At 46.8% G+C, this 26,628-nt stretch overlaps 1 protein-coding gene across 2 annotated transcripts in view; it reads right to left on the reverse strand.

The window, feature by feature from the left end:
• CRYBB3 (crystallin beta B3) overlaps positions 1-26,628 on the reverse strand; it is a 122,030-nt gene that overhangs the window by 24,975 nt on the left and 70,427 nt on the right. For both annotated transcript variants that reach the window (XM_078666078.1, XM_078666077.1), the window contains exons 3-4: positions 20,070-20,188; positions 6,747-6,879 (exon numbers count right to left, since the gene is read on the reverse strand). In XM_078666078.1, coding sequence (XP_078522204.1) covers positions 6,747-6,879; positions 20,070-20,188 — 252 coding nt within the window. The remainder of the gene's footprint in view (positions 1-6,746; positions 6,880-20,069; positions 20,189-26,628) is intronic.

Here is a 26,628-nt window from a genome sequence, read left to right on the forward strand (position 1 = left end):
TTTTAATTGCCACTTTCTATGCCTCCTCCTTAGCAAGGGCTTTACAAGAATCTTGGGATGTTAGAATTAGAAAATACAGTAGCCAAGCTCAGTGGTGTCCGCTGCCGTACAGGGGTGGTGGAATGGGGCAGGAGGTTTGGGGGAAGGAATGAAAAAATATATAAATCACTTACCTGGGTACGGTCACCGCCTCTCCTCATCTCTTCAACTCCCAGTCCAAAGAAGGAAGCACACAGGCTCCCCTAAGCCAATCACGATGCTGCTGACACCATGACAACAGCGTCGTGATTGGTCTGAGGGTCGTGGTTCGTCGCTCAGACAGGTTATGAGCCTGCGCATGTTGTCCACTGTGCAATACAGTCGGTTGGAGAACATGCAAACTGCGCATGACTGTTTGGCCGGCCGTGGCCGATCCATGATGGCTGGCCAAACCATTATGCAAACTTAGAGAGTGCCCACCACTTTTCCTCTTTTAACTGCTCAGAAAGCAGTGGGGCAACACTCCTCTGCCTTAATGGAGGAAGCCGCCAATGGCCACGCTGCCCAAGGTTGTATTAATTAATGTATTTATTTATTATTTATTTATTTAAGAGTTTTATATAGCGCTGGCCAGTCCCAAAGGTATCGGAGCGCTTTACATCATGATCAGCCGTAAGATACATAGACATACTGGTATGTACAATGGCTCCAGACGTATCATAATAATATCGCCCACTAGAGCACACAATGACACTCGCAGGGTATGTTATCAAAATAGTATGTACACGTCAAAGAGAGCACAACGACTCGTGATGGGATTGGCCTAGGGGGTGTATGCGGGATAGCGAGGTAGAGTTCTTAATGTTAAAGTGTCTTGTGAGCAGTAGTGGGCCTGCTTCGATGGTTAGGTCGTAGCTATCCATACGAGAGAGATCGTTTGAGGAATAGTTCTTTGAGCTGCCTTTTGAATTGTAGGTAGGAGGAGTTGGTCCTGATGTGGACTGGTATGGAGTTCTCGATTTTTGGAGCATTTCCTGCGAAGGATCGGGATGCGTTTTTTTGTTTGCGAGTTCTTGGAGGGATAAGGAGTAGGGTGTTGGTACTCCTTAGGCTTCTTGTCTGACCGGCCTTCTGGAGTTTGGCAGCCAAGTAGGCGGGTTTGCCGGTGTGCAGCGTTTTGTGCGTGAGGCAGGCGTTTCTGAAGTTGGCCCGCATTTCAATTGGGAGCCATTTGAGCTCTCTGAGCGCAGGGGAGAGGTGTTCATATTTCTTTACTCCAGTGACCATTCTGGCTGCTGCGTTCAGAGTTGATCTGAGGGGAGCTAGGTGAGATTTAGCTGATCCTGTGAGGGTTGCAATCCCGTAGTGCAGTCTGGACAGCACCAGGGATTGAGTAGCTTGTTGGAGGTTGTTCTGAGGGATGAAGGTTTTTATTTTGTTGAGTAGTTTCAGGTTGAGGAAGGCGTTCTTTGTGGTGATCCTGATGTGTTTGTTCATGTCTAATTTAGGGTCCATGGTGATTCCTAGCGATTTTGCAGAGTTGGCTAAGGTAAGGTTGTAGTTGAGCGCTTCGATCGCTATTAAGCTTTACAGCAAGCTTTATTGTAAAGGTGGACTTTTCTATTATAAAATGTATAGTAACATTGGACTGCACTTTTAAAGAGAGGCAAACAGAACCAGTTTGACATTACCATCTCACAAGAATATTGCCACTTTTGTTTTCCTTTGCAACAAGAGAGAGATGGGCAATAGGAGTGTTTCGATCTGTGCGCCTAAAGGGGTGCTAAAACTCCACAAGTGAATTATATTTGCACTGTGTCCCAAATTAAACAAAGGACTGCATTAGCCTTGTGTCACACAAGAGCAACACGATCCTTAATTCAGATTTACTAAGTCACTCAAAGCCACCTTGCGTGGCCCTATGTGGCTTGGTAAAACCAGAGTAAATCAAGGCATCGCAAGTCTCTGCCTTGCATTACTCTGCACCGGGAAGGCATTTGGTGGGTGAAGCACTTCTGCTACTCAGCGCCTCTACCGGCCTGGTCGCCCCCACGCTCTTCCTGCCTCCCGCTCCAGCACCTACCTGCTCCTGTGCCTACCTGCCGCCGCCGACGCCGCCTGCTCCCTCCTCCCTCCTCCAGCGCCCCAGCCGCCGCAGGGCCGCCCGCACCCGTTTTTCCCGCCGCTGCCTGCCCGCGGCCCCGCCCCCCCCGCCAGCCGATTGGTTAACCCGCTCCCACCTCCCCGCAGACCCTCCCTACCGGCACCCTTCTTATGACGCCCCCAGAGCGACCGCGCAACGGACGCGCGCAGCGGGAGCACCGATTGAGCGCCGAAGGTGCGCCAAAGGTAAGCCCGTCTGCGCCCGTCCGCGCCTGGACCGCGCCCAGTGCCAGGACCCCTGGCCCCCGCAGCCACCAGCCCTCCCGCCGGACCTACGCCGCCACCGACCTCTACGCACTCAACGCCGGCAGACTCCCGGGCTGCTACCGAGCCACCCCGAGACGCACCCGCGGACCCTTCTGCTGCAACGCCTGCAAGTTCGCCTGCATCCGGACCTGCACCACTCCAGCAGTGCCCAAGACCTCGACGAACATCAGCAACAGCCACCTGAATTGCATCCTGCTCAACACCCGCTCGGTCCACAGACACGCCGTCGAGCTCTGGAACCTGCTCGACACCACAGCCCCAGACGTCGCCTTCCTCACGGAAACCTGGATGAACGCCTCCTCAGCGCCCGATATCGCCATCGCCATCCCGGACGGCTACAAGATCATCCGGAGGGACCGCGTCAACCAGACCGGAGGAGGCATTGCCATCATCCACAGGAACTCCATCCGCATCACGACCAACACCGACGACACCCTCGCACCCGCCGAGCACCTGCACTTCCAGATCCACATCAACCCCAGGACCACCCTCAGAGGCACCCTCATCTACAGACCCCCGGGACCACGCACACAATTCAGCGAGGACATCGCCGACTTCGTCAGCCCGCATGCCCTCCCCTCCGCCGACTACATCCTCCTCGGGGACCTCAACTTCCACCTGGAGAACAACACCGACCGCAACACCACCACCCTGCTGGACAACCTCGCCAACCTCGGACTCAAGCAACTGGTGACCACCCCCACCCACTACGCCGGACACACTCTCGACCCCGTCTTCTCCTCCAGCAAGGACATCGCCTTCAGCCACGCCACCGGACTCCTCTGGACGGACCACAGCTGCGTCCACTTCAGCTTCAAAAGGACCACGATCCACCACCACCAGCAACAGGTTGCACGCAGAAGCTGGAACAAGATCACAGCCGATCAACTCGCAACTTCCCTGAGCAGGAACCCACCCACCAGCGCAGCGAACCCCAGCCAAGCGGCCACCAACCTCACGATGTGGATCAGCGACTGCGCAGACGACCTCGCCCCTCTGAGGACCCCGCCTAACAGACCCGGCAGCAAAAAAGCCCCATGGTTCACCGACGAACTCAAGAACTCGAAGAAGAACTGCAGAGCCCTTGAGAAAGCCTGGCGCAGAGAACCAACATCGGACAACATGACTACCCTCAAGCTCGCCACCCGAAAACACCACCAACTGATCCAGACCACCAAGAAAACTGCATTCAAGGAACGACTGGACAACAACGCACACAACAGCAAGGAACTCTTCAACATCGTCAAAGAGCTCTCCAACCCCAACGCCGGAAACAACGACATCACCCCTTCGCAAGACCTCTGCAACTCCCTCGCCTCATACTTCCACGACAAGATCACGGACATACACAACAGCTTCAGCACTCAACCGACGCTCGCCACGACCAAACCACCGCCCCCCACCACCACCCTCCGCGCCTGGACCCCGATCAGCACCGAAGACACCATGCGCACGATGAACACCATCCACTCCGGATCTCCGACAGACCCCTGCCCTCACCACGTCTTCAACAAGGCCGACGCTGTCATCGCACCCCACCTGCGGGACATCATCAACACCTCCTTCGACACCGCTACCTTCCCGGAGAGCTGGAAGCATGCCGAACTCAGCGCCCTACTAAAGAAGCCATCAGCCGACCCCTCCGACCTCAAGAACTACCGACCCATCTCGCTGCTCCCGTTCCCCGCAAAAGTCATCGAGAAGACCGTCAACAAGCAGCTGGCCGCCTTCCTCGAGACGAACGGATCCCTCGACCTCTCGCAGTCTGGCTTCAGGACCAACCACAGCACCGAGACCGCCCTGATCGCAGCCACCGATGACATCCGAGCCCTGCTCGACAACGGAGAAACAGCGGCCCTCATCCTCCTAGACCTCTCCGCGGCCTTCGACACCGTCTGCCACCGTACCCTAGTACAGCGCCTCAACAACGTCGGAATCCAGGAGAAGGCGCTGCAGTGGACCATCTCCTTCCTCGCCGGAAGGACACAGAGAGTCTGCCTCCCACCGTTCAGATCAGAAGCCACCGAAGTCATCTGTGGCGTTCCTCAAGGCTCCTCGCTCAGCCCAACCCTCTTCAACGTCTACATGAGTCCCCTCGCAGCCATCGCACGACAGCACAACCTCAACATCATCTCCTACGCCGACGACACCCAGCTGATCCTCTCCCTCACCAACGACCCCGCCACCGCCAGAGCCAACCTACACGAAGGGATGAAGGAGGTAGCCGAATGGATGAAGAACAGCCGCCTGAAACTGAACTCGGACAAGACGGAAGTCCTCATCCTGGGATCCTCACCCTCCGCCTGGGACGACTCCTGGTGGCCCCCCGCCCTGGGCAGCGCACCCAAACCAACAGACCACGCACGCAACCTGGGCTTCATCCTGGACTCATCCCTCTCCATGACCAGACAAGTCAACGCCGTCTCCTCGTCATGCTTCAACATCCTACGCATTCTACGCAAGATCTTTCGGTGGATCCCCACCGAGACCAGGAAGACGGTCACCCAGGCCCTCGTCACCAGCCGACTGGACTACGGCAACGCCCTCTATGCCGGAACCACCGCCAAACTCCAGAAGAGACTCCAGCGGATCCAGAACGCCTCAGCAAGGCTCATCCTTGACATCCCCCGTCGCAACCACATCTCCGTACACCTGCGAGACCTGCACTGGCTCCCAGTCAACAAGAGAATCACCTTCCGTCTCCTCACCCACGCACACAAAGCCCTGCACAACCAAGGACCAGGATACCTCAACAGCCGCCTCAATTTCTACGCTCCCAAACGCCAGCTCCGATCGACCGGCCACGCTCTCGCCGCCGTCCCCCGCATCCGAAGAGTCACCACAGGGGGAAGGTCCTTCTCCTACCTCGCCGCCAAGACCTGGAACTCCCTCCCGACCCACCTCCGCCTGACCCAGGACCACCTCGCCTTCAGGAAGCAGCTCAAGACCTGGCTGTTCGAGCAGTAGCGGACCCCCCCCTCCCCAAGCGCCTTGAGACCCTCCGGGTGAGTAGCGCGCTATACAAATGCTTTGATTGATTGATTGATTGATTGATTTCCCCGACTGGCTGCAAGTTTGGGGGCTGCTTTCATTGCTAGGTGGGCGGGCATGAACCAACTATGAAGCCCGCATGTCCTACTTCTAGTCATGGCCGCCTGCAGTGTGGGGCTGGTTTGAACATTTTTGCCATGGCAAATTTCGGTTTTAAGTTGGGTCCTGTTTGAACCCTGTGGTGCTAAGACAGGCTGCTAGTTCGTCACAGAGAATAATGTGAGTTCAAAAAACACACATGAACATCCATTGCGCATCGGTAGTGGGAATCTGAGGTCACTGCAAGGCTTCAGGGCCCGAAGAGGTTCATTTTAAGTGTAATGTGAGATCAGAATCTGAATCTTGACTTTATTGTAGTAAAAGTGTACACACCTAAATGTAGAACAAAGTACAACGAAGCCCGCCCCAGTTTACATTACCAACAGCCTGTTGAGTGTGCGCAGGGAAGGGACTGTCTTAGAGATAGCTTTTTTCAATAAAATAAAATTTTTCCAGCAAACTCAACATTTCAATTGCGTTTAGGATGAAACGTCACTATAATTTAGCAGGAACTGAAAATGATCGCAATCATGATTTATGTATTAGTGCCGCAAATGGGTAAATAATGCAACGTCCCATAGGTATTTTAAGGGAATTTAAAGACTAGAATTTAGGATAACTAACTTAGGTGCATTATATATAGGCATTACAAAAACCAGAACAGGTGAGTGTGTGTGTGTGAGTGAGTGAGTGAGTTTGTGAGTGAGTGAGTGAGTGAGTGAGTGAATGAGTTAGTGAGTGTATTGTTTCTGAGTTGTACCCCCAGTAAGGGTAGCGGTTATAGGAAATAGGTAGGCGTAGATGTAGTAGGGTATAGACAGGTATGAAGAAATAGGCAGTGATAGAGATAGGATATAGGCAGGTATGTGTGTAAGGCTCGTGGATCTACAGGGTGGCAGGTACTAGCTACAATAATCACAGAGCTTCGAGGGTGTAGACAGAGGTAGAGGACCTATGGTATATATTATTTAAATGTAGAGGTACAAGGGTAAAAGCAGGGTAGAGGACGAAGGCAAATGCACAAAAAAAATCAAGGGAAGAAACAAAGTTGGACATAAGAAACTGAAATGCAGATATTTCCAGTTTCAAATATAACGCTATTTAGGATCTGTGTTTATCATTGTGCAGGGGGATACAGAAAGTCAAAGATAATCCCATTTGGCGGTGTGCAGATAAGGAAATATTTACAATGAGCAAACGTTGTAACATCAGGTAGTAGACACAGCACATTATTGCATTGTACTTACAATGTTTAGGGGACGGATGGACATCACATAATCACTTTTGTGGCTGTTGGACCAGGTATCCCATCTTGGATAATCTCCCTTTTCCAGTACAAACTGCTCTCCACCAAATGCCTGACGCTCAAAGCACAGCCACCTGTAAGCAAAGGTCTACCATGAGTTTGCAGGTCCCACATATGGCAATGTCATAATGGAGGGCTTTTATGTGTTGGCGACTTATGCTTTCTGATATAAACACTCTCTGGAAAAAATTAAGGGGCATATTACCAAGGCAGCGCTATAAAATTATCGCCGCTTTTGCGGCTGTTTTCGGCCGAAAAGCGCCGATAATTGTATCGCCTTATCAGCAAAGACACGCTATCGCGTGTTTTGCTGATTTTGCACACCTTACAACAACGCCCAGCTTTGCATCTCTAATGAGATGCAAAGTGGGCGTTCGGTGCCAAAATAACTGGAGAAATGTCGCTAACAAACATTTCTCAAATTATCAAGTTGCACGCAAACAAGCAGAGCGTTAAGAAAAGTAGTGCTAACCACAGTTAACGCTACTTTCCTAACGCCTGCTTGCAACCTGATTTAGCCATGTAATACAATGAGAGGTGGATTACATGGCTAAGATAACCCTGCCCTATCAGCAAGGTTTCGCTGGTTGCAGTGTGATTATCTCTCAAGGCAAAATATTATGTTGCCACTGGAGTGGTCCCAACCACTAAGGAAAATGAGGGCTATCTGGTCTTTCCATCTACTTCTGCACCACTTATAGTGGTGCCCTAAGCAGCGGGATTACCTTACATTTATAGCACCACCCACAACCTTGAACAAAATATGGTAGTTTGAATCATCAATGAATATTGCAATGTTTTCTCAAAGATCTTAGCACTAAAACAGAAAGGAAAAGCAGACGGTGCACGTAGGGCTGGTGGACCTCGTGGTTGCCGCCTCACTATAGCTTCCTGCTAGCTTGAAGTTGAATAACCCGTTCCGTGCTGCTGTCGGCCATTGGCCGACGGCAGCACTACTACCCCAGTGCTGCCGTAGGCCAGTGGCCGACGCGGCCCCGCCGATTTTGCGGAAGTGCCGCACTTCCGCAAAATCGCGGCCGCCATTAAGGCGTTAAGGAGGGAAAGTCAAAGGTATTCATTCATGTGGAAGTGGTGCAATTTCTTTTAGTTCTTGAAGAAATACCCATACACAGCTGGAGTGAGTAGTGATGCAGGACTGATGGCAACAGGCAGAGGAGTTAAACCTACAGCGTGAAGGCTTTCAAGGCCTAAAGGGCCATATGGAGAGAGAATTGGTTTAATTGGTTGTGGTTTGCTAATATTCAAGGTTGGCTAGTGACACTTGAAAGCTGTGGGGTGTAAAAGTTAGGGATGACTTTTATGTAGCAAGTGAGTGAACTTGACTGACCAAAGAGGGGTTCTCTCCAGATTTCCGTTATTGCTTACACACATATATTACAAGAGCTGGCATACACCTAAAACCAGCCAGGACTATTGGCTTTGTCAATGGGTGTTAGCTGTTTTAGATAAATGAGTAGCCACAATGATTTTGTCGTAAATAATATATATGGTTCAATTCTGAAACTGTGAGATTGTGAAATAAATATTACTGAGGCCTGTGGAAGTAGTATTAGGGTACAGTTATGTGCACTTTATATTAGAAATGTGTGCACTTTTATTAGAAATGTATGCCCTTTACTCTCATCGAACCTCGTTCATCCGCATATGGTTCACCTTATCTCGTACTTCTTCAGCACTTTCTTTTCACTTTCTCCAGAATGTACTACCTCGCATCTCATTCACTTCACCTCCTCAGACATACAATGCACACACTCACTTGTAAGCACTGCATGTTTTTTACTTTCACCTTGTCATTATTTTGAAAATTGTGTACCACCATCACACACATTTACACAGAATTTCAGTTGCAAGTGGAATACATGACAATTGTTGTGTGTCTTCTGCTGAGAGGCCACGGAATGAATGATCTTGTATTCTCAACTTTCTGAGCCACGACAGGGACTGTGAGAAACTCGCAGTGCCTTCCGCATCACCTCTGGAGCTCTCACGCATGGCCCGTGGCCGACTCAGTTCAAAGTATGCACTGCATAAGACGAATGTGCTACTTTAAAAACATGCAGAAACAACAACCTGGAAATAGCTAACACTTTTAGGGGCTGCGCTATTAAAACTCATGCATTAAAAACAGCAACTAAATCCCTAACCTTAATGTTTTAAAGTTAAAATAAATATTACAAAATGTTAAAATGTACTTATGTCTGTGCAACAGCATTTCTGACAATCAGTGTGGCTGTTGCACCCTCGGGCTGCTATCTGTTTTCTGCTCCAGTGCACAACATCAGACATGGCTCCAAGTGTGGGGTCCCAGAGGTGAGCCAACTAACCTAACCAATCCAGGTGCTACTCTCATTGCTGTTTATAAGCGCTCCTTATGAGAATGGGGGCTTGTGTCTGCACTCTATCTGGCTGTCTAACCCAGCTCGGTTGGAGAGGTCTGAAGTGTGCACGTCAGGCTGGCAATCGCAAAATAGCTGGACAATCTCACAAGTTCGCTTCAAACTTTAGGCCGAGTTGTCTATGCTGCTTAACATTGTCTGATTCTCTTGAAAAAATAAAATTTCCTGTAAGGAAAATTTTTAATGTTATGTGTGTAAAATGGATTTGTGTAATCCCCACCTGCTGTAAAAAATCAAAATTGTCTCTTAGCCCCTCATGTAAGGTGCATTGCCCTATGGCGTCGTAGTTAGGACTGTGGTATAGAAATAGCAGTAGATGCATACATCACTCCCTACATACTCTTTCTTTACTAATGCAAAGTCCTCTGGTGAAGCACCACATGCAGCCTAACTCACAGAGAACATGTTGAAAAAACACCTTGGTTCATTACAGCCATCTTTGGAAAGATCGATCAGCTCTCTCCGGGACAGTAAAAAAATTAAGAAGACATAATTTGGAAAGAATGTTTTTGCTCTGGCATCTTCATTATCAACCAACTGCTTAGTGACCATGAAGTTAACGCATTGTCAACCGACAAAGAGCAATTTAGGCCTCCTGCCAATACATCTTTACAATGGCGATATCAGGTGAGAGTTCAATGTGAAGTTGAAGACGGTAACAGGAGTGAAATGGGGAGACATGCTGATTGTTAATTTTAGGGCAAACAATTGCGGGATATCAGGGTCTGATTGGCCTGTACGGCAACCCTGTCATGCTAGAAGGACTTGTCTGACAGGTCAATGGGTGGGCCAATTTTTGGGCTATTTGTGGGCCTGTTTTGTGGTCTGTGAGCAGGTCTTTACTGTTGATTTCCCTGATATTACTACACACATTACCTACAGCAAGCTCAAAAGCATGAAGCCTCCCACATCTTGCAAAACACCTATACAGCGTCTCTGTAAAAATTCAAATTTGCAAATGTGGGCCACTTTTTCAGCTATCTGATACGCTAATGAGCCACTTTAATTTTGGTATACATGGCCTATATTCTGTCCAAGTCCAACACTGGGGGATAGTAGCTATTTGGAGCCTCAGTATAAGCAAACAAGACTCAACCTTCCTTTACCAGACACAAAGGGGAGATAAAAACTTACCACGCCGACACCGCCAGGAGTCTACGGGGCACGCAGGACGCCAAGCCGCCACCGCCGAGAGTCACTCAGCCTCCAAGCTTCGTGCCGCCGCTCCGGGAACCACAACACCCGGCAGGCCTCGCGGCGGCGCATAATTGACGCGGAGAGAGAGCGCCAGCAGGCGCCATAAATCAGCAGACACCCCCGCGTCGCGGGAGGCGAGCGGGACGCCCGGGGCGAAGCCCGGGCAAAGGGCGGGCCCTCTACGGCCCTCAGCGACAGGGACAGGGCCAGGAACGCTGCTGGAGGCGACGGAAGTGTCCTCAAGTCCAAGTAAGACTTATTTGCCCTGAGAAAGTCCCTATATGTAATATTGATTTGGGAACCCTTAGTAACATTGGGCTTTAGTGTTAGGATGTCTAAAAAAACTGTTGCCATTACATCCCACACTATGGATAATTACTTGGTCCAAACGGTGAAAAAAATCAACACACAAAGGAGAGAGTCTCTGGGTTTGAGTCAATCACCAGATTTACAATGCCTGAGTCCTACCTTACTTCCTCCTACTGATGACATATCATCTTTGGTGTCTGATTCCAATGACCACTTTAGCCTCTCCATTAATCAGGGAGCAAGCAAATCACCAGAGAATGAAGCGCTTGCCCTCGAGACACTTATTGTGGACAATGAAAATGCGACGGACATTGAATCTGAAAAGGAGGCACAGTTGTGCTTCTCTGATGAAGAACATTCTACCCCAGACCACGCCCCCAGGCCAGTACGTACTTGTGTAAAGAACCAGTCAAAGCGGGGAGGGCTACGGTCTGGGGTAAGGAGGAAAAGGGCAACTACCCCAAAGACTAAACTAAAGGATAAAAATGAGGAGGGGATAGTAAAACATATTGTTGATGATGATGAATTGTTTCTAAAAATTGCTGAATTGATTGAAGGAAAAATCAAAGCTATCATCAAACCTCTAATAGCTAAAATAGATAAGCTACAAACTGAGGTTAAAAAACTGGATGGACTTCATAATAAGGTCGTAGGGGGGTAGAAAACATCACCACGCTGGTTAATATTCTGGGTAACAATATAGGGGTAAATATTGCTGGTGTGGGAACAGAGGACCTGTCGCACACTAACCCTCCAGTGCAGCCATCAATAATAAATGATAACCAGATGGCTGGTAAAAGTGATGATATATTAATTGTTAATATCCCGCCAGTACAAACCCTGGAATTGGACCCTTTACAATTCATAGTTGAAGCCTCACCTGTTGTGCTAGTATTAGCCAATGTTCCACCCTTAGATGGCGGTACTAGTGAATCACCCTCTTCCTTGTCAAACAAGGCCTTAAAATGGCTAACAAATAATATGAAGCTAGCACCTGGGGGGGAGCAGCAACTGGCTCGGGACATTAAGTCCGCAAAGAGGGTTCCCTGGCTAGGAAATCGACCTAAAAAATTCAAAGGGGATTGTGTGGCAGTGAGCTTTTTTCATCCAGGCGTCCTGCCAAACATTCTCATTAACCTACTTCCGCCCCAACGCAGACAAGGTACTGTTGTCCCATTAACACTTAAATTCTTTTATGGTGAACAACAGAATGTTACCTATCCAAGGACCCCTGCACCTGGGTGGGATAACAACTGGGACATGAATAATAGATGGGGCCATGAGCGAAGTCGTAATATGACAAATCATATAGTTCATCCAGTCCAGTTAACCCCTTTTGCTCAACCTCTTATGTTATCCAATCGTTATAATCCTCTATCTTCTTTGGACCAAAATGATTGACTCTTGCCCAAAAACAATAGTCATGAGGGGCAAATTGAACCTGTTTTAAGTATACTTACTTGGAATGTTGCAGGAATTAAGTCAAAAGTGGGTATTCCGGCATGGTCAGATCTTATTAGTAAGTTCGACATTATTGCATTACAAGAAACCTGGGACACACAAAATAGTTGCTCATTAAATGGATACAGTTATTTTTGTATCCCAGCAGTGCCCAGTGTGGCAGGAAGAGCCAAGGGAGGACTACTAAGTCTCTTTAAACTCGATATAAAAGGCCGCTTGAAGAAGTGCGACTCGGGCTCTGATAATTGTTTAATTGTCAAACTTACTTCAGTAGACCATTCTAATATTTTATTTGTAAATTTTTATAATGCCAATGCATCTGACTGCACTTTGTTTAGTTTAGATAAATTGGATCAGTTTATGTCAGTCTATAGTGAAAATGTACACTCTTTTGAAATTGTGTTTATGGGGGACTTTAATATCCACCCTTGTACATTAACGTGTGTTTGCGATGAAGAAGAATCCCCCCCTAATTGCTCGCCAATCCATCTTGAACACAACAAACAAGGGGAATGTTTAGAAAACTTCCTAGCAAGATGGAATCTATATGAGTCTGGGTGTGGGGAGGGGGGGGGGGGTTAGGACTTCTACCTTCAAGGGACCAGGCAATGGCTCTATTATTGATTATATATTTATTTCATCATTTTTATTAGGTAAAGTTTTAATGTATAAAACTGTGGTTTCTGTTTTTAGCGATCATAATCCTGTCACCATGGATTTAGTAAATACCGATTTTATTTCGCGCAAAGTTGGTCCTGGTGACATCAGGACAGCACATAAAGCGAAAGATCAGGGACGTAGACTGAAATGGGATAGTATAATCCCCGAACCCTTCGTTCAAGAGGTACTCTCTGATGCTGCGGTTGAGGTTGGGGTGTGCTCATCAAATGAGGCAGATAATAGGGAAGTGATACTTGCCTTCGGTAGCATCTGCAGCAAGATTAATCAAAGATTGCTTGCTGGTTCAAAAAAGCAGACAATTCCCATTCAAGGATGGTTTGATAACAGATGCACAAAAGCACACTGCGCACTGTTAAGCGCTCTGAAGGCAGTTCCAAAAGTTCCCGCCAACATCACAACCTGTAGAGCTCAATATAAAAAAGCTATAGCTAACAGGAAAAAAGTGATCAAAGATGAAGCTTGGTCCCAACTGTTAGACCCAGTAATATTGAAAAATAGTGGAGCATTTTGGAATATTGTCAACCAACCCTTTTTCACAGGAGAGGTGAACTCCCCCGTTAGAAACTAACATAACTGACGAAGGTTGGATAAAATATTTTAGTGACATTTACTCAGACCACAGCAGTGGAGGCCCTGGGGATCTTGTTGGTCAGATAGTTGTAGGAAATCAAGTGCATTTCGAGGTTGCAAAAGTTCTACAAGCAATAGATTGCACTCTGAAAAAAAAAGGCGCCAGGACCTGATGGTGTTCCTGCTGACGCCTTTAAATGTTTTCCTAACTTTTGGTCTAGATTACTATGTAGGGTGTTTAATGCTCTAACCCATGACAATATACCAGAGTCATGGAAAACATCTATAATCATCCCTGTTTTTAAAAAGGGTAATAGGCAGGACCCTGCATGTTATAGGCCAATCTCATTGATTGACTCTTCAGTAAAAATTCTTGGGAGAGTGATATTAGCAAAATTAAATGAGTGGGCAACTGAGAAAAGTATTTTGACCAATGTCCAATATGGATTTAGACCCAAGAGAAGCACCCAGGACCAATGTCTCAACTTACACATGCTGATTGAGAAGTACACCAGGGCTAAGGAGGGGTCCATGTACCTTGGTTTCATGGACCTCTCCTCTGCCTTTGACCTGGTTAATAGATCTAAGCTTTGGTCCATTTTGCTTGGATTGGGTTTGGATAGGACACTAGTTAACTTATTGGCAGATTTGCACCAGGGCCTTACAGCCAAAATCAGAGTTACCACGGGTGGACGTTGTACGGGGGATTTTGCATCAGAAAAAGGGGTTAGACAGGGGTGCATCCTTGCTCCCCTGTTGTTCACATTATATGTGAACGCTTTGGAACCCGCCCTGAGGGACGTGACTCCCGACATTCCGCGTGCAGGGGAGCAGGGGATTCCTGTTCTCCTTTACGCGGATGACGCGGTCCTTCTTGCACGCACCGGGGTGGGGCTCCAACGTCTCTTGGATGCATTCGAAATCTTTATGGGCTCCCTTGATCTAAAAATAAACGTAAAAAAATCCCAAATTATGTTCATGGGCAGCACAGCAAGGAAAAACTTCCATAAAACCTTCTTCTGCGGACGGGAGAAGCTGGCTCGAGTAGCTTCTTTCCCTTATTTAGGGATAACCTTTGATGAAAAGGGTAATTGGGGCCCACAGTTAAAGAATAGAGTTATCTCGTTAGCAAGAACATCTTCAGCTCTCCTGGGTTTCTCCAAAAAACTGGGTGGTAGGCCTATTGCAGCCATCATGAAAATTTATAAGGCTAAATGTATCTCTGTTGCTTCTTATGGTAGCTCAATTTGGGGTTACAGGGACTTAGCCCCCCTACAGATCATGGAAAATAAATTTTTCAGATCTGTTCTTAGTGTTCCACAGTCAACCCCGTCCTACACTGCACATCTTGAACTTGGGGAAGGCCACATCTCAGATTTGATAAAAACAGCACCTCTTGTAGCATGGTTGAGGATGTGGCTTAACAAGGAAATTCCCCTAAACCATACTATAATGAAAGATTGTTTGTGTTTGGTTAAAGTTAGTAACATTAAGTGGTTGACATATATTAGGGAAAATTTTATCAAGATAGGGAGGCCGGAGCTATATTCAGAAATAGAATCTATTACACCCAAAGACATTGCATTAACAAAGTGTGCAATGAGTGAGTTTTTATCCCTGGAAAGAGAAGAGAGGGAGCTAAAAAAAACAAGTGTTAGGGCCAGCATAATATTATCTATACATGTCGGCCCAGAAAGCTACCTGAACACGGTGACTCATCCTTACCACAGGTTTATTTTAACACGGTTCCGTTTTAACTTGATACATTTTAATCTAGGTTTTTATCCTGTATGGAATACCCCAGAAAAGGCGTTACCATGCTCTTGCGATCATTTCTCCGTACAAAACACTATGCACTTAGTGATGTTCTGTGGGCATTACACTAAGGAGAGGAGAAAGTTTCTTGTGCCTATTTTACAGGAGGCTGGATTTATTCAAGTAAAACCTGCTCTTATTTATTTACAGCTTTTAGGGACTCCAAGGATTATGTTCCATGTGGCTAGTTTCCTTGTGAGTGCCATTAGGAGCAGGAATATTAGGTTAAAAAACAGAATAACTCCTACCTCAACAGTATAGCATAAAATGTACAAATAGAATTTTATATAAGGCAATTTTTTGATTGCAATAGGACCTGGAATGGTGGTATACTTGTTTTTAGATTTGCGGTATTTTAGATATGTTGTATTTTAGGGGTCTAGGTACTTTGTATATTGCACTATATGCTTGGTCTCTTGTATGACTTTTATGTATTTTTAATTATTTTTTTAAAATAATGTAATTATTGCACATGTATTTTAAATTTGTATTTTGCCATTGTCTTTATATGATATTAAGTTATCGCAATAAAGTATTTTGACTGACTGACTGACTGACAGACACAAAGCACTTCAGGTACCACAGAAAATATATAAAGCAGATCTTCCACACACCTGTGAAGGCTGGATTGAAATTCGTAAAATGGCAATTTGCCACACATGCAATGTGAATGAAAATAATAATCTGATTATTGGGAAAATATCTCAATCAAAATAAACTATTTATTGTAGGTAAATGCCTCCATGTACACCAATAACACTTCAAATATAGAAAATTACAAAATAAGATTGTAAAAGTTGTGCTGTAATATGGTATGTCAGTGATAAAAGCAAACACAAAAAATATTAAGCAGCCCTCAAAGAGCAAATGGTGGATTAGAAAGCCTTTGACCAGCTTTAATACGGAACACAGTGATTTTCTCAGTAAAAAACAGATCTCGCTAAGAATTTCTATGAGAGGCTGCAGGTTATTAAATGCATTTTAAAAGGAATGGAAATGGCACCTGGGAGTAGTTTAGAATTGTAGAATGTAAGCGGCTTTGCATAGGAGAAATGTTCCGCCTGCCAAGCATGCAATTTAAAAAGCGCCCATTACATTAAAAGCATAAAATACAATAAGAGATGATCAGCAGCAAATGTTAAAGTAGAATATTTAAATAAACAGGAAGTGGGCAAATTTCCAAATATGTTTTCCTCTTAAGTCTGATTTAGACTATTTCAGGTAGACAGTAATGGTGCTATAAACATACTAAGAACTCGACAAAGCCCATAGGTATGGGTTTAATATGCTAACGCATGCAGCATTAGAGAGTGGCACTTGGGAGGCAGCCAGCATGAGTGGACAGAGAGGGCTATAGTTGTAAAGTAGTCCCTCATGCAGTTCAGTGAAAGCACTTTAATAGAGGAGGAAGGATGCACCCAGTCAGTACCATTGGGTGAAAGACACCCAGACAGTCTATAGCATTAGGTAAGAGATTAATACTCCACTGGAGTGTGCCGAGACATGATTGACAATTCACATTATCAATAGTAAAAAGTGGCTGGTCGATGAAAACCAGTGGTTGCAATGTGGGTGGCCAAGCCCACTCTAAACCGTGGGCCCGATTCACAAAGGTAAACTGTCATGAAAGTCTAACTTTACGACTCTCTGTATTCACAAAGGGCAGTTACGAGTGGTAAAGTTAGACTTTTGTCTCAGTTAAACTTAAGTTTTGGTCCTAAGTTTAACTTAGACCAAACGGAGGGATAGTCAAGAAGGGGAGGGAGTAGCCTCTTTGAACAATGTGGAGAACCCAGCGACCTAATGTTATTGACCTCCAGTGGTACAGGTGATGGCATATACTGCTTCCCACTGGATGCCCATGATGGTTGGAGGGCGAACTAAAGAGGTTTAGAGGCTGTGGCTGCTGGGGGGTGGACTTTCCTGACCTACGTCTGCCTGACCCACACAGAGGCTGTGAACCTTGCATGCTGTGGTGGCTAAGCAGGGAAACATGTAACTGCAACCCCTTTCCATGCCCATGAAAGGACTAAAAGGTGGACTGGAGTTAGCAGGTCGCCATTAAAAAACCCAAATACCTGGCCATAGCTCTGCAACCCTTGAAGCGATCCAGTGCTCAGTCAGCCATGTCTCCAAAGAGACAGGAGCCATCAAAGCGCTGGTCCATAAGTGAAGCTTGGGCATCCCTCGAAAAGCCAGCCATCCTCAGCCAAGTGTGGTGCTGTAAGACCACAGATGAAGAAACTGCTCTGCCTAGTGCGTTGGTCATGTCCAGTCCACACTGGATAGTGAACTTGGCTGCATCTCTCCTGTCTGTCATAGCTTGGGAGAGTATGGCCTTAGCCTCCTGGGACCGGGCAGCACCTGCGCAACCAGCCCAAAGTGCAGGAGAGTAACGACCCAAAGGGCACTCGGTGTTCATGGACCACAGTGCCAAGTTGCTGGAAGAAAACATCTTTATGCCTAAGGTGTTGTGTCCAGCCTCACTGATTTATTATCTTGTGGGGTGGTAGGGAATGCGCCAGGGTATACACAGGAAGAGACCACCAAGCACTTTGGGGTAGGTGTGAGGAATCTGGAGTCCCTTGGGGTGGGGCAATAGGGGTGGGCAGTTGTCCTGTTCACAAGAGCCCATGTGCAGGGCTTCAACCAGACTCCAAACAGCACATCAGTAAGTGCTTCATTAAATGAGAGAAAAGATTCTGAGGGGATCACTTCCGGTGGAAGCACCTCTGTCAAGATGTTAGTCTTGACTGCCACTGAGGGCAGGCTAAGGTCCAGGACCTCAGCCGCCCTTCTCACCACCATAACAAAATAGATTCCCGCCTCCGCAGCTATGGTAGGCGGAGAGATAATGCCAGTATCTGGAGAAGTTTCCAGTGAAATGGCGTCTGCCAATTTCTCACACCAGTCCATGTTAGGGTCTATGACGATGACCCACTATGCCAAAATCTTAATAAGTCACAATTTCTACTCCATGGCTGAGCATACTACAGGAAGAGATTCTCCCTCCCAGTCTCTGTGAACTGATAAGGACAGTCACAATGACCATTCGGGACACTGAGCTGTTGCTTTTTAACTTTGCTTTCAAGGCTGGATGAGCTGAGGAAGTCTCAACCCTTCCATCACTGAAAACAGCTCTCCCTCACTTCAACCGTTCAGCCTTGGCCTGCCTAGCCTAGCAGCCTAGCCTAACACTAGCCACAAAGAGCAGAGCCATCACCATCCCACTGCATTGAACAAGGAGACAGCCCCTGGTTCACAGGTAGGCAAATAACTGTTCATCTTTTCCCTACAGTGGCTTTGCAAACATGGACCAAGATAGCAACAGCTGTACAGGCAGCCAGCTCCAGCAAAGAAAGGAAGAACCGCCTACTAGTTTAGTAGCAAAGCATTCAGCCTGCCACCAGCCGCGGCCATTGCAGGTAAGAACTGTGGGACGAAGGGGCCAGCTGGGGGGGATTTTGAGAGACAACTACGAGGGAATTAATTATTTATTTAATTTTCTCTTGTGGTCGTCTCTCGAAATCCGCCCAGCCGGTCCCATCGCTTTTATCTGCAGCGGCCACGTCTGTCTACCACGAATCTGTACCACAGTCCCTCAAAAAAGCCTCATCCCTTCCCCACTGCTGGCACTGGAGGACACCAAGAACCCTCATGGCAATCTTCCTCAAGATTGACCGTAAGAGACTGTTGATTCACCATCAAAGTGTTATATATATATATATACTGAGGGAGGGTTAGATACTGGAACAGCAATAGTGCTTTACGTACTGTGGGAGGTTGCAAAAACCGGAATGGCAATGGTCCTTCACAATCTGGGGACTGAAGATACTCTACGTGCAATGTTGCTTTACATTTTGATAGGAGAACATAGTATTGTTATGGTGCTTTGCACACTGGAAGTTGTGGAATGTCCCATTCAAGAATGTGAATGTGTTTTTGCATAGTGGAGCAATATGAAAACGCCATGACTATGGTGTTTTCGATAGTGGAGACAATATAGAGGCCGGTAACTCAATTATGTCCTGACAAAGTATTTAAACTGCTGTTTTTCTTGTGGCATTGGATTTTCAAAAGCTGTAACTTCATATTAAGGGTGTGGTACATATGATAGGCACTTCTTTTCTTGGGGCACACGCATTTGCTCATTTAGCATCCAGTGATTTTGCAGGCATACTGATCTCTTATATGTTTTTACATGGTTTGCCAGTGCTGAAAAAATCTCCTATGACAGACCCAGAAGCATCGGACTATTGTTATAGTTCAATTTCAGAACTGCATTATAAATCTGAGGCAGGTGGGGCAATGTATGCCAGCAACCTGGATAAATTTAAGTACTGCTCCCCGGATGCACCTGGCTAGATGACACACTGTGTCTGCCACATCACAAAATAAAATGATGGACGGAGTGTTGAAACTTTTCAAACACTCATCCCCAGGCACAGATTTGGGTTTAATCCATCGTTATTGTGCTTGCACCGTCACCCCAGTTTGGATTCAGCCATATGCAAATCAGTCTTGACAGTGCTTTCAATGAGAACAGTCCAGCCCCAACTGCCAAGCCAGGTTCTCCCTGGGCCTGAAACAAGCAATGCCTCTGCCACACCAGCTTCAATGGCCCTTACCGTTTCACTTGTAACCAGTCTCCACGTCTCCTGCAAATCGATTAATTTCCCCCCACCGATCAATATAATATTGCATTTCAATTATTGCGTTATGAAGACACGTGATATTTATTTTTCCGGTTTATTTCTAGTTTCTTTTTATTTAATGATAATAAAATTCTCAAGTTGTATGTTTTCAATACTTACGGCCCTGATTCGACCTTGATTGAGCCCACTTTCTCAAGTCCCTTTTCACTCAGATTCTGACATTCTCCAGTTAGCTCGCACTTCTTACCCTGAAAGTTCTCTAGTTCATAGAGGGTGACCTGAAACAAGAGGAGGGCAGTTAATCACATCGAATGCACTATTGATGGATGTGTAGATATCTGTATAGTACAAGCCAGCAGAGAACATTAGGGTATTGTGTATTGGAGCGTTAGGGTGAACGTGCTGGGAGAGGAGCTCATTCGAGATTGTGTACCAGTGCAGGAAATTGAGTACTTTTATTCTGCAGTGAATCAGAATTAAGGGGTGTTAATTTATCATTCTATAATTTGCATGTAAAATGTCCACTGCTTCCTCTGTTTTATTGGTGCTTGTGATGTTCTGCAAATTATTCTAGCCTGTCACTACTGCTTTAAAGATTAGGAAATAGTTACATTAATTAAAATTCAGGGGAGATGTATTCCTTTTTCAAACAGACATAAGTTGCTGTGCTGTGTTGAATGAAAAGGAGAGAGAGAGAACAGCCCCATATCTACCAATATATTGTCCTGCTTCTCTCTTTCCCACAACTGAATTCCTACCTTGGTAATATGATGGTCGACTTGAAACACGTGTTGGTTTTCCAGCTCCTTGGGAAAACTATATCTTAATAAAATCAAGGCAACACCGCAAGAGAGACTGGATGTCATGAATTTTGGGAACCGAGCATAATGAACCTTGCTGACCATGAAAACCCTGACTCTAAGGTTGTGCTAAAATGACTATTTACTTCTGTTGGATTTTGTCTCTCCCCTGGCTGGATTTTCAAATAACACTCTAAACTGCCCGGACCAGTCTAGTAGTACAAGACAGTTCCACACCGTACCCACTTCTCAATTCTTTTGCTCTGAGAATTTGACAAATTCACCACTAATATGTGCACATTTTGTTGCCAAAGGATAAATGACACGATAGAGTTCAGAGGATCAAGCCAATATGAAGGCATCTATCACATGAAGAATATAATGGACCCTGCTAGATGCACATTATGCACCTCTCTGGCATATGCACGACCTGTAACTGATTGATGTACATCATTCAATCCTGTCATATGCCCAATATAGACATCTAAAACCTCTGATTATATGCATATATCAGGTCTCCAAAATGTGCATATGACATAGGCTCATGTAAAATGCATAGTCAAAAATATGTCTAGCATTTACTAGGCAGACCCTTAATATGCACAGTATGTAATGCTGTGGTATCTGAAAATGGCACTTTTCAGAGGTGCAAATTACTCAGGCATTACAGCGAAAATAAAGGAGGTCTGTAAATTGCACATGCCCGAGTCAGAAATGTCCATCTTTGCAGGCTTCTTTTTGGACCACTCGCCCTGTATTCCCATAGTCCCTGTGTTCACTCTGCACTCATACAGGCACAGTGCTCACCCTGCAGTCTTGAAGGTGCACTGCTCAGCCTGCACATATACAGGCACACCACTCACCCTGCACTTATACAGGCACACCGCTCACCCTGCACTCATAAAGGCACAGTGCTCACCTGGCATTTAAAGAGGCACGCCGCTCACCCTACACTCATACAGGCACACCACTCGGCCTGCATACAGGCACACCACTCAGCCTGCAGTTATACAGGCACATCATACACCCAGCACTCTCACAGGCACACGGGTCGACCTGCACTCATACAAGCACACCACTCACCCTGCACTCATACAGGCACACCACTCACTCTGCACACATTCAAGCGCATGAGTCAACCTGCAGTCATACAGGCACATTACTCACCCTGTACTCATACAGGCACAAAAATCAACCTGCACTCATACAGGCACACTGCTCACATACTATACTATAGAATGACAGGCCATACAATACAACACTATTGAATGACAGGCCATTGCATACCACACCACAATGCAACACATCATTAAAAAAATATTGACTAATCCAATAGCTCCCACATATGCAAGACCTATTGGTGTCAGCTCCTCTCAGTTTGTGGTGCTTTGACTAATAGAAGCTGAAAGACCTATGCAAGTGGGCTGCTGTGATATAATTAATGGTGCTCACATTCACTGTCACATTTAATTTTCTTGTCAATTCCTTGGTGGAAAAAGATTAAATATAAAATAAATGTATTAATTGACCAGTAAGGATGCTTTTTGAGGCTACCTGGTTTTCGTTATCAAACGTTGACCACCCCAATTTATGGCTTCAAGGAGTAATGTTTTTTCAATTTCAACACTGGTTGAACTGTTGTTACATTGTCCAGAGCAAGCAACTTTTCGAGCTCTGCCTTTATTCATGTTTGATGATTTAGACAAACAATATGACCACTGCCGGAAATCGAACAACTTTTGCACATGTTCTCTTCAGCAGATGACAACGTTTTGGTGGGAATAGTTAACGTCTAAAATGTTGTTTGCAACAACTATTTCTGAAATAAAACAACCTTTCGTTATAGATATTTTCTCCTACAGTTTTTAATGTAAGCAGTGTATTTCTCCACAACTGGGTTCCGTTCTCTGGTACTTTTGTGGCTCTGGCGGGAGCACACATTAGCAGCTAGAGCTAAGTGATCCCTACTGACCCCCCTAGATGACAACCCTGCCCACCCCCACATAACTAATGCTTGTAAACAAAGCTCTTGATTGTCTCGGGTTCCCCTCGCTCACCCCAGACCCCCAGTCAGTGCAGTGGTTCACCCCCTCAACTCACCATCAGCATCCACTGCCTCCAGGTCCTTCAACCTCTGTAGCGCCTCACTCAGGACTAGGGTCATGTATTGCCCACTGCGGGCCTCGGGCATCAGACACAGCACCTGTGCCTTCAGCTCCAGTTGAGTTTCAGCCTCTTTGGGGAGGGGGCTGGCCGGTCCCGGGGATCGGGTCCAGGGCCCCTCAGCACGGCCTTGCAGGTCGCACTACTCCGTGCTTCGAAGTGGAGGCCACGCCCAGAACTGAAAGTGAAAGCAGCCCAGAGTTTCAGGTGGGAGCTGCTGCCCCACCCCAGCTGCCATGGCGGTCCCAGAGAAAGGAGCAGAGCTCGGGCAGCCAAGGTCTGAGGAGGGCCTGAGAGTCCTGGAGAAAGTTGCACAGCAGGGGCCTCGAAAGGGCCCAGAACCGGAGGACGACGAGGGATCCAGTTTTGTCACCATCCTGATAACACAACGCTGCCTTGTGCCTCCAGGGAGAGTACACTCTCGCCCAGGCTGACATATGTGCAGCTGCATCCACTTTTCACAGTGCAAAAAAACAAATTTCAGGTTACATGGTGCCTGAAACAAAACACCACCACAGAGCCTTTCATGAAAGCAACTCCTTTTTTTTTTCCTTTTATTTACTTTTAGTGAAGCAGCCGCTCAGTGTTGTAGACCAGGCCCTGAGAAATACGTGCCGGGGCATAGCACCAGAAAGCAGTGGCACAAATTAAGCACTGCACCTCAGGTTCATAATGCAATTGCCTGGCAGTTAGTAGATTGTTCATAAAAATATGTATTAGAGATGAAATCGTGAAACTTGCTTAAAAGTGTTTTAAAAGTTGGCCCATTTACTTCAAGCCCTACCATTCAGTTGTTAAGTCACTTAAAATCAAGCTAGCTCCTTCCCAAAAAAATCATTGATGCATCATTGAGGATGCATTAGAGGCAGGCGTGCACCGCAAATTGGGCTCAAAGGGATTCAGCCCCCTCCGTCGTGTGTGTCAGCCCGGGCTGGGACAGCTTCCCGGGCACACACACACAGTTTTTGAGCTGCTGTGGCCTGGCTGGTCTGGTGTCCATCTTATCGCAGCCACACCGGAGTACTTCACAGGTCTTTAAAATACCATTTACTTATTAACGAGGCTTTGTTGTTTTTTCACCCCTTCTGTGTGCACCTGCATCTCCACTCTGCCTACTGCTGGAAGATGTAGCCTCCCCCCAAAGTTTTTAGTAGCCCTCCCCCCGAAATTTGGCTCTAGTTGCACATATGTTTAGAGGCACCTGCAAGTTCTCTATAATCAACCCCATTTGCCAAAAGCTGCTATGTTTCAAAAGTTTCCAGATATCCCCACAACAGAAACAATACTCTATCCTTTAAGATCTGAGGACAGGCCGCTGAGCTGTACAGTGACCAGATGGTTCGGCATAGTTTCTCATATTCTCCATTACAGTCAGCCTACCATTTCACAGATAAAATCATTTGGCCTCTAGGAATGGAACTATGCTTATTTGGCGAAGCTTTCATCGCTGGAACATATAGTATGCTTGTTTACGGCAAGATGGCGGCGGTGTGCTAGACCGCTGTGAGGCGTCTCCCTGGCCAGTACCTGGTCCGTAACGAAATGTGAAGGTGTTTGTACTCTTATGAGTGATTAATGGCTGTAAAAGCTGAAAAGACTCACCTATCTTTCTTTTGGCTGTTTATCTCGATGGTATCGAGAATATGACTGGGAATCGAGTGGAGAACTGGCCCATAAAGGACACACTGGACCCGGCTGCTCTGCAGTTACGCTTTTCATTTTGCACCTCGTTGGTTGGAATTGCTGTGTTGAGGTTGATCGCTCGCATACAATCCAGCAAAGCACCCACTCACAAAAAGCAAAGTAGCTTCCCTGGCTCAGTCCAAGCTACTCTCCGTCTTTGTGCGACTCCGCCTCCTCAAAGCAACTCCGACGGAATGGCCCCGAAGAACTCTGTGACGGTAGCCGCCGCCGCCTCGAAGACCAGAGCGGCGAAGCAAGCTCTCCGTGATAAAGAGCTAATGACAAAGCGAGGAGGCACATTGGGGCTTGAGGGGGTCGGCAATTTTACTGACTCCGATATTTCTTTAACTCTTGTTAAACCTGCAAAAGGACCAAAGCAGCTGCCTACAACACCCGTTTCTGGTCCCTCTGTTATCGAGCTGCTCCGGAAAACTCCTGCCCCGGCTCTTTCAGTTCAGGTTCCGGCAATTACTCTGAAACAGTCCGCGGCGCCGAATGCCCTCCCTAGCTCAACAGTGACATCAAGTGGGCAATCTAGGGATGGAAAGGCTGGAAAAGAGGGAAATGCTGCCATATTCACGATCACCCCGGCGGCAGCAGAGGCTACTTTTGTGACGCATCAGGAATCTACAGCGGGAATAGCAGACTCTAACGCTCGAGTGCAAGGTATGGAAGGTCACCCCTCTTGAAGTACTCTGCCCCCTTCTATTGTTCTGGCTGCCCCGACAGTTCTTCCATTAACTCTACCTGATACCACCTCGATAGTGCCTAATATCTCTGAGACTTTGGGTGTGCGGGGCGGACAGGTACCGCAGGCTGGGCAGACTCAGGCTGCACTTAGTGTTCCAACGAACGACACGGTGGTGTTAGAAGCTATAAACACTTCAAAGAATTTGGAGAATTTGTTGGAGCCTCTAGGTGGCAACGAGAAAGCTGGCAGAGATGAGGCAGCTCTCGACCCGACTGACACCGATAAGGACCCCTCTGACTTCTACTCAATATCCGAAGGGGCCGAAGATGCAAGATGGTCAGATGGCTCTGAGCTAGACATTGAAAGTAACACTGAATCTGGAACGGAAAGCGACCATGAAGCGAGACCTGGTGAATCCAGGGAAAATAAGAGAACTGCCCTGAGGAAGAAAAGGGGCCATCGGGGTGCCCTAGGGTTAGCATGGGACTACTCTCCCTCTGCGGTGCTCGGCCCCCAAGAACATGCTTCAAGCTTATGCTCTACACGACGGGGGTCTGCATATCAGCAAGATGCCACACTCTCCACTGTAATGGATACAGTCCTCCAGGCTATTGCCTCCCATCGTGGGGAAACATCAAGGGATGGGCGTAAGGCGCAATTAGCTCTCCACAAGGTACAGGGCGTAGTACGTAAACTGTCAAAATCTGTTGGTACCTTCAATACTCGAATGACAGAGATGGAAGATCGCATAGTCACCAACGAGGCTGAGGCTACAGCCACTCAGGAGCAGGTTGAATCACATGAAGCGGAATTAAGTGACGTCAGGTGGAAGCTTGAGGACATGGAAAACCGTCTTCGCCGCAATAACCTGCGTGTCCTCGGAATACCTGAAAACATCGAAGGTACTGACATGCGAGCCTTCATCATTCAGCTCTTTAAAGACACACTCCCTGAGCTTTCTTCCTGGAATTGGGACTTAGAAGTGCAGCGCGCTCATAGAACACCATTTACATTGAAATCCACCCCGAAACAGGGAGGCTATCCACGCGCAGTCCTGGTATTTTTCGGGAACTTTCTTCTCCGACAAGCCATTTCAGACAAAGTCAGGCCTGAAGCTCGACGTACCAGAGACTCCATCTCCTATTTTGTTAGACCAGATTTTTGCCACACTACTGTGGAAAGGAGGTGGCGCCTACGACAACTTATTAAACCCTTCATGGAGAAGAAAGCACAAGTGTATCTTAATAATCCAGCTAAATTGAAAGTACTCTACAATGGACAGACTACATTTTTTTACCTCTGAGATAAAGGCCAAGGAATTTTTAGATAGTCTGACTTAATGTAGACCAGCCTTGTACATAAATGATCCTCTGGTCAGGAA

Source organism: Lissotriton helveticus, chromosome 11 (assembly GCF_964261635.1).
Source record: "Lissotriton helveticus chromosome 11, aLisHel1.1, whole genome shotgun sequence".
NCBI lineage: Eukaryota > Metazoa > Chordata > Amphibia > Caudata > Salamandridae > Lissotriton > Lissotriton helveticus.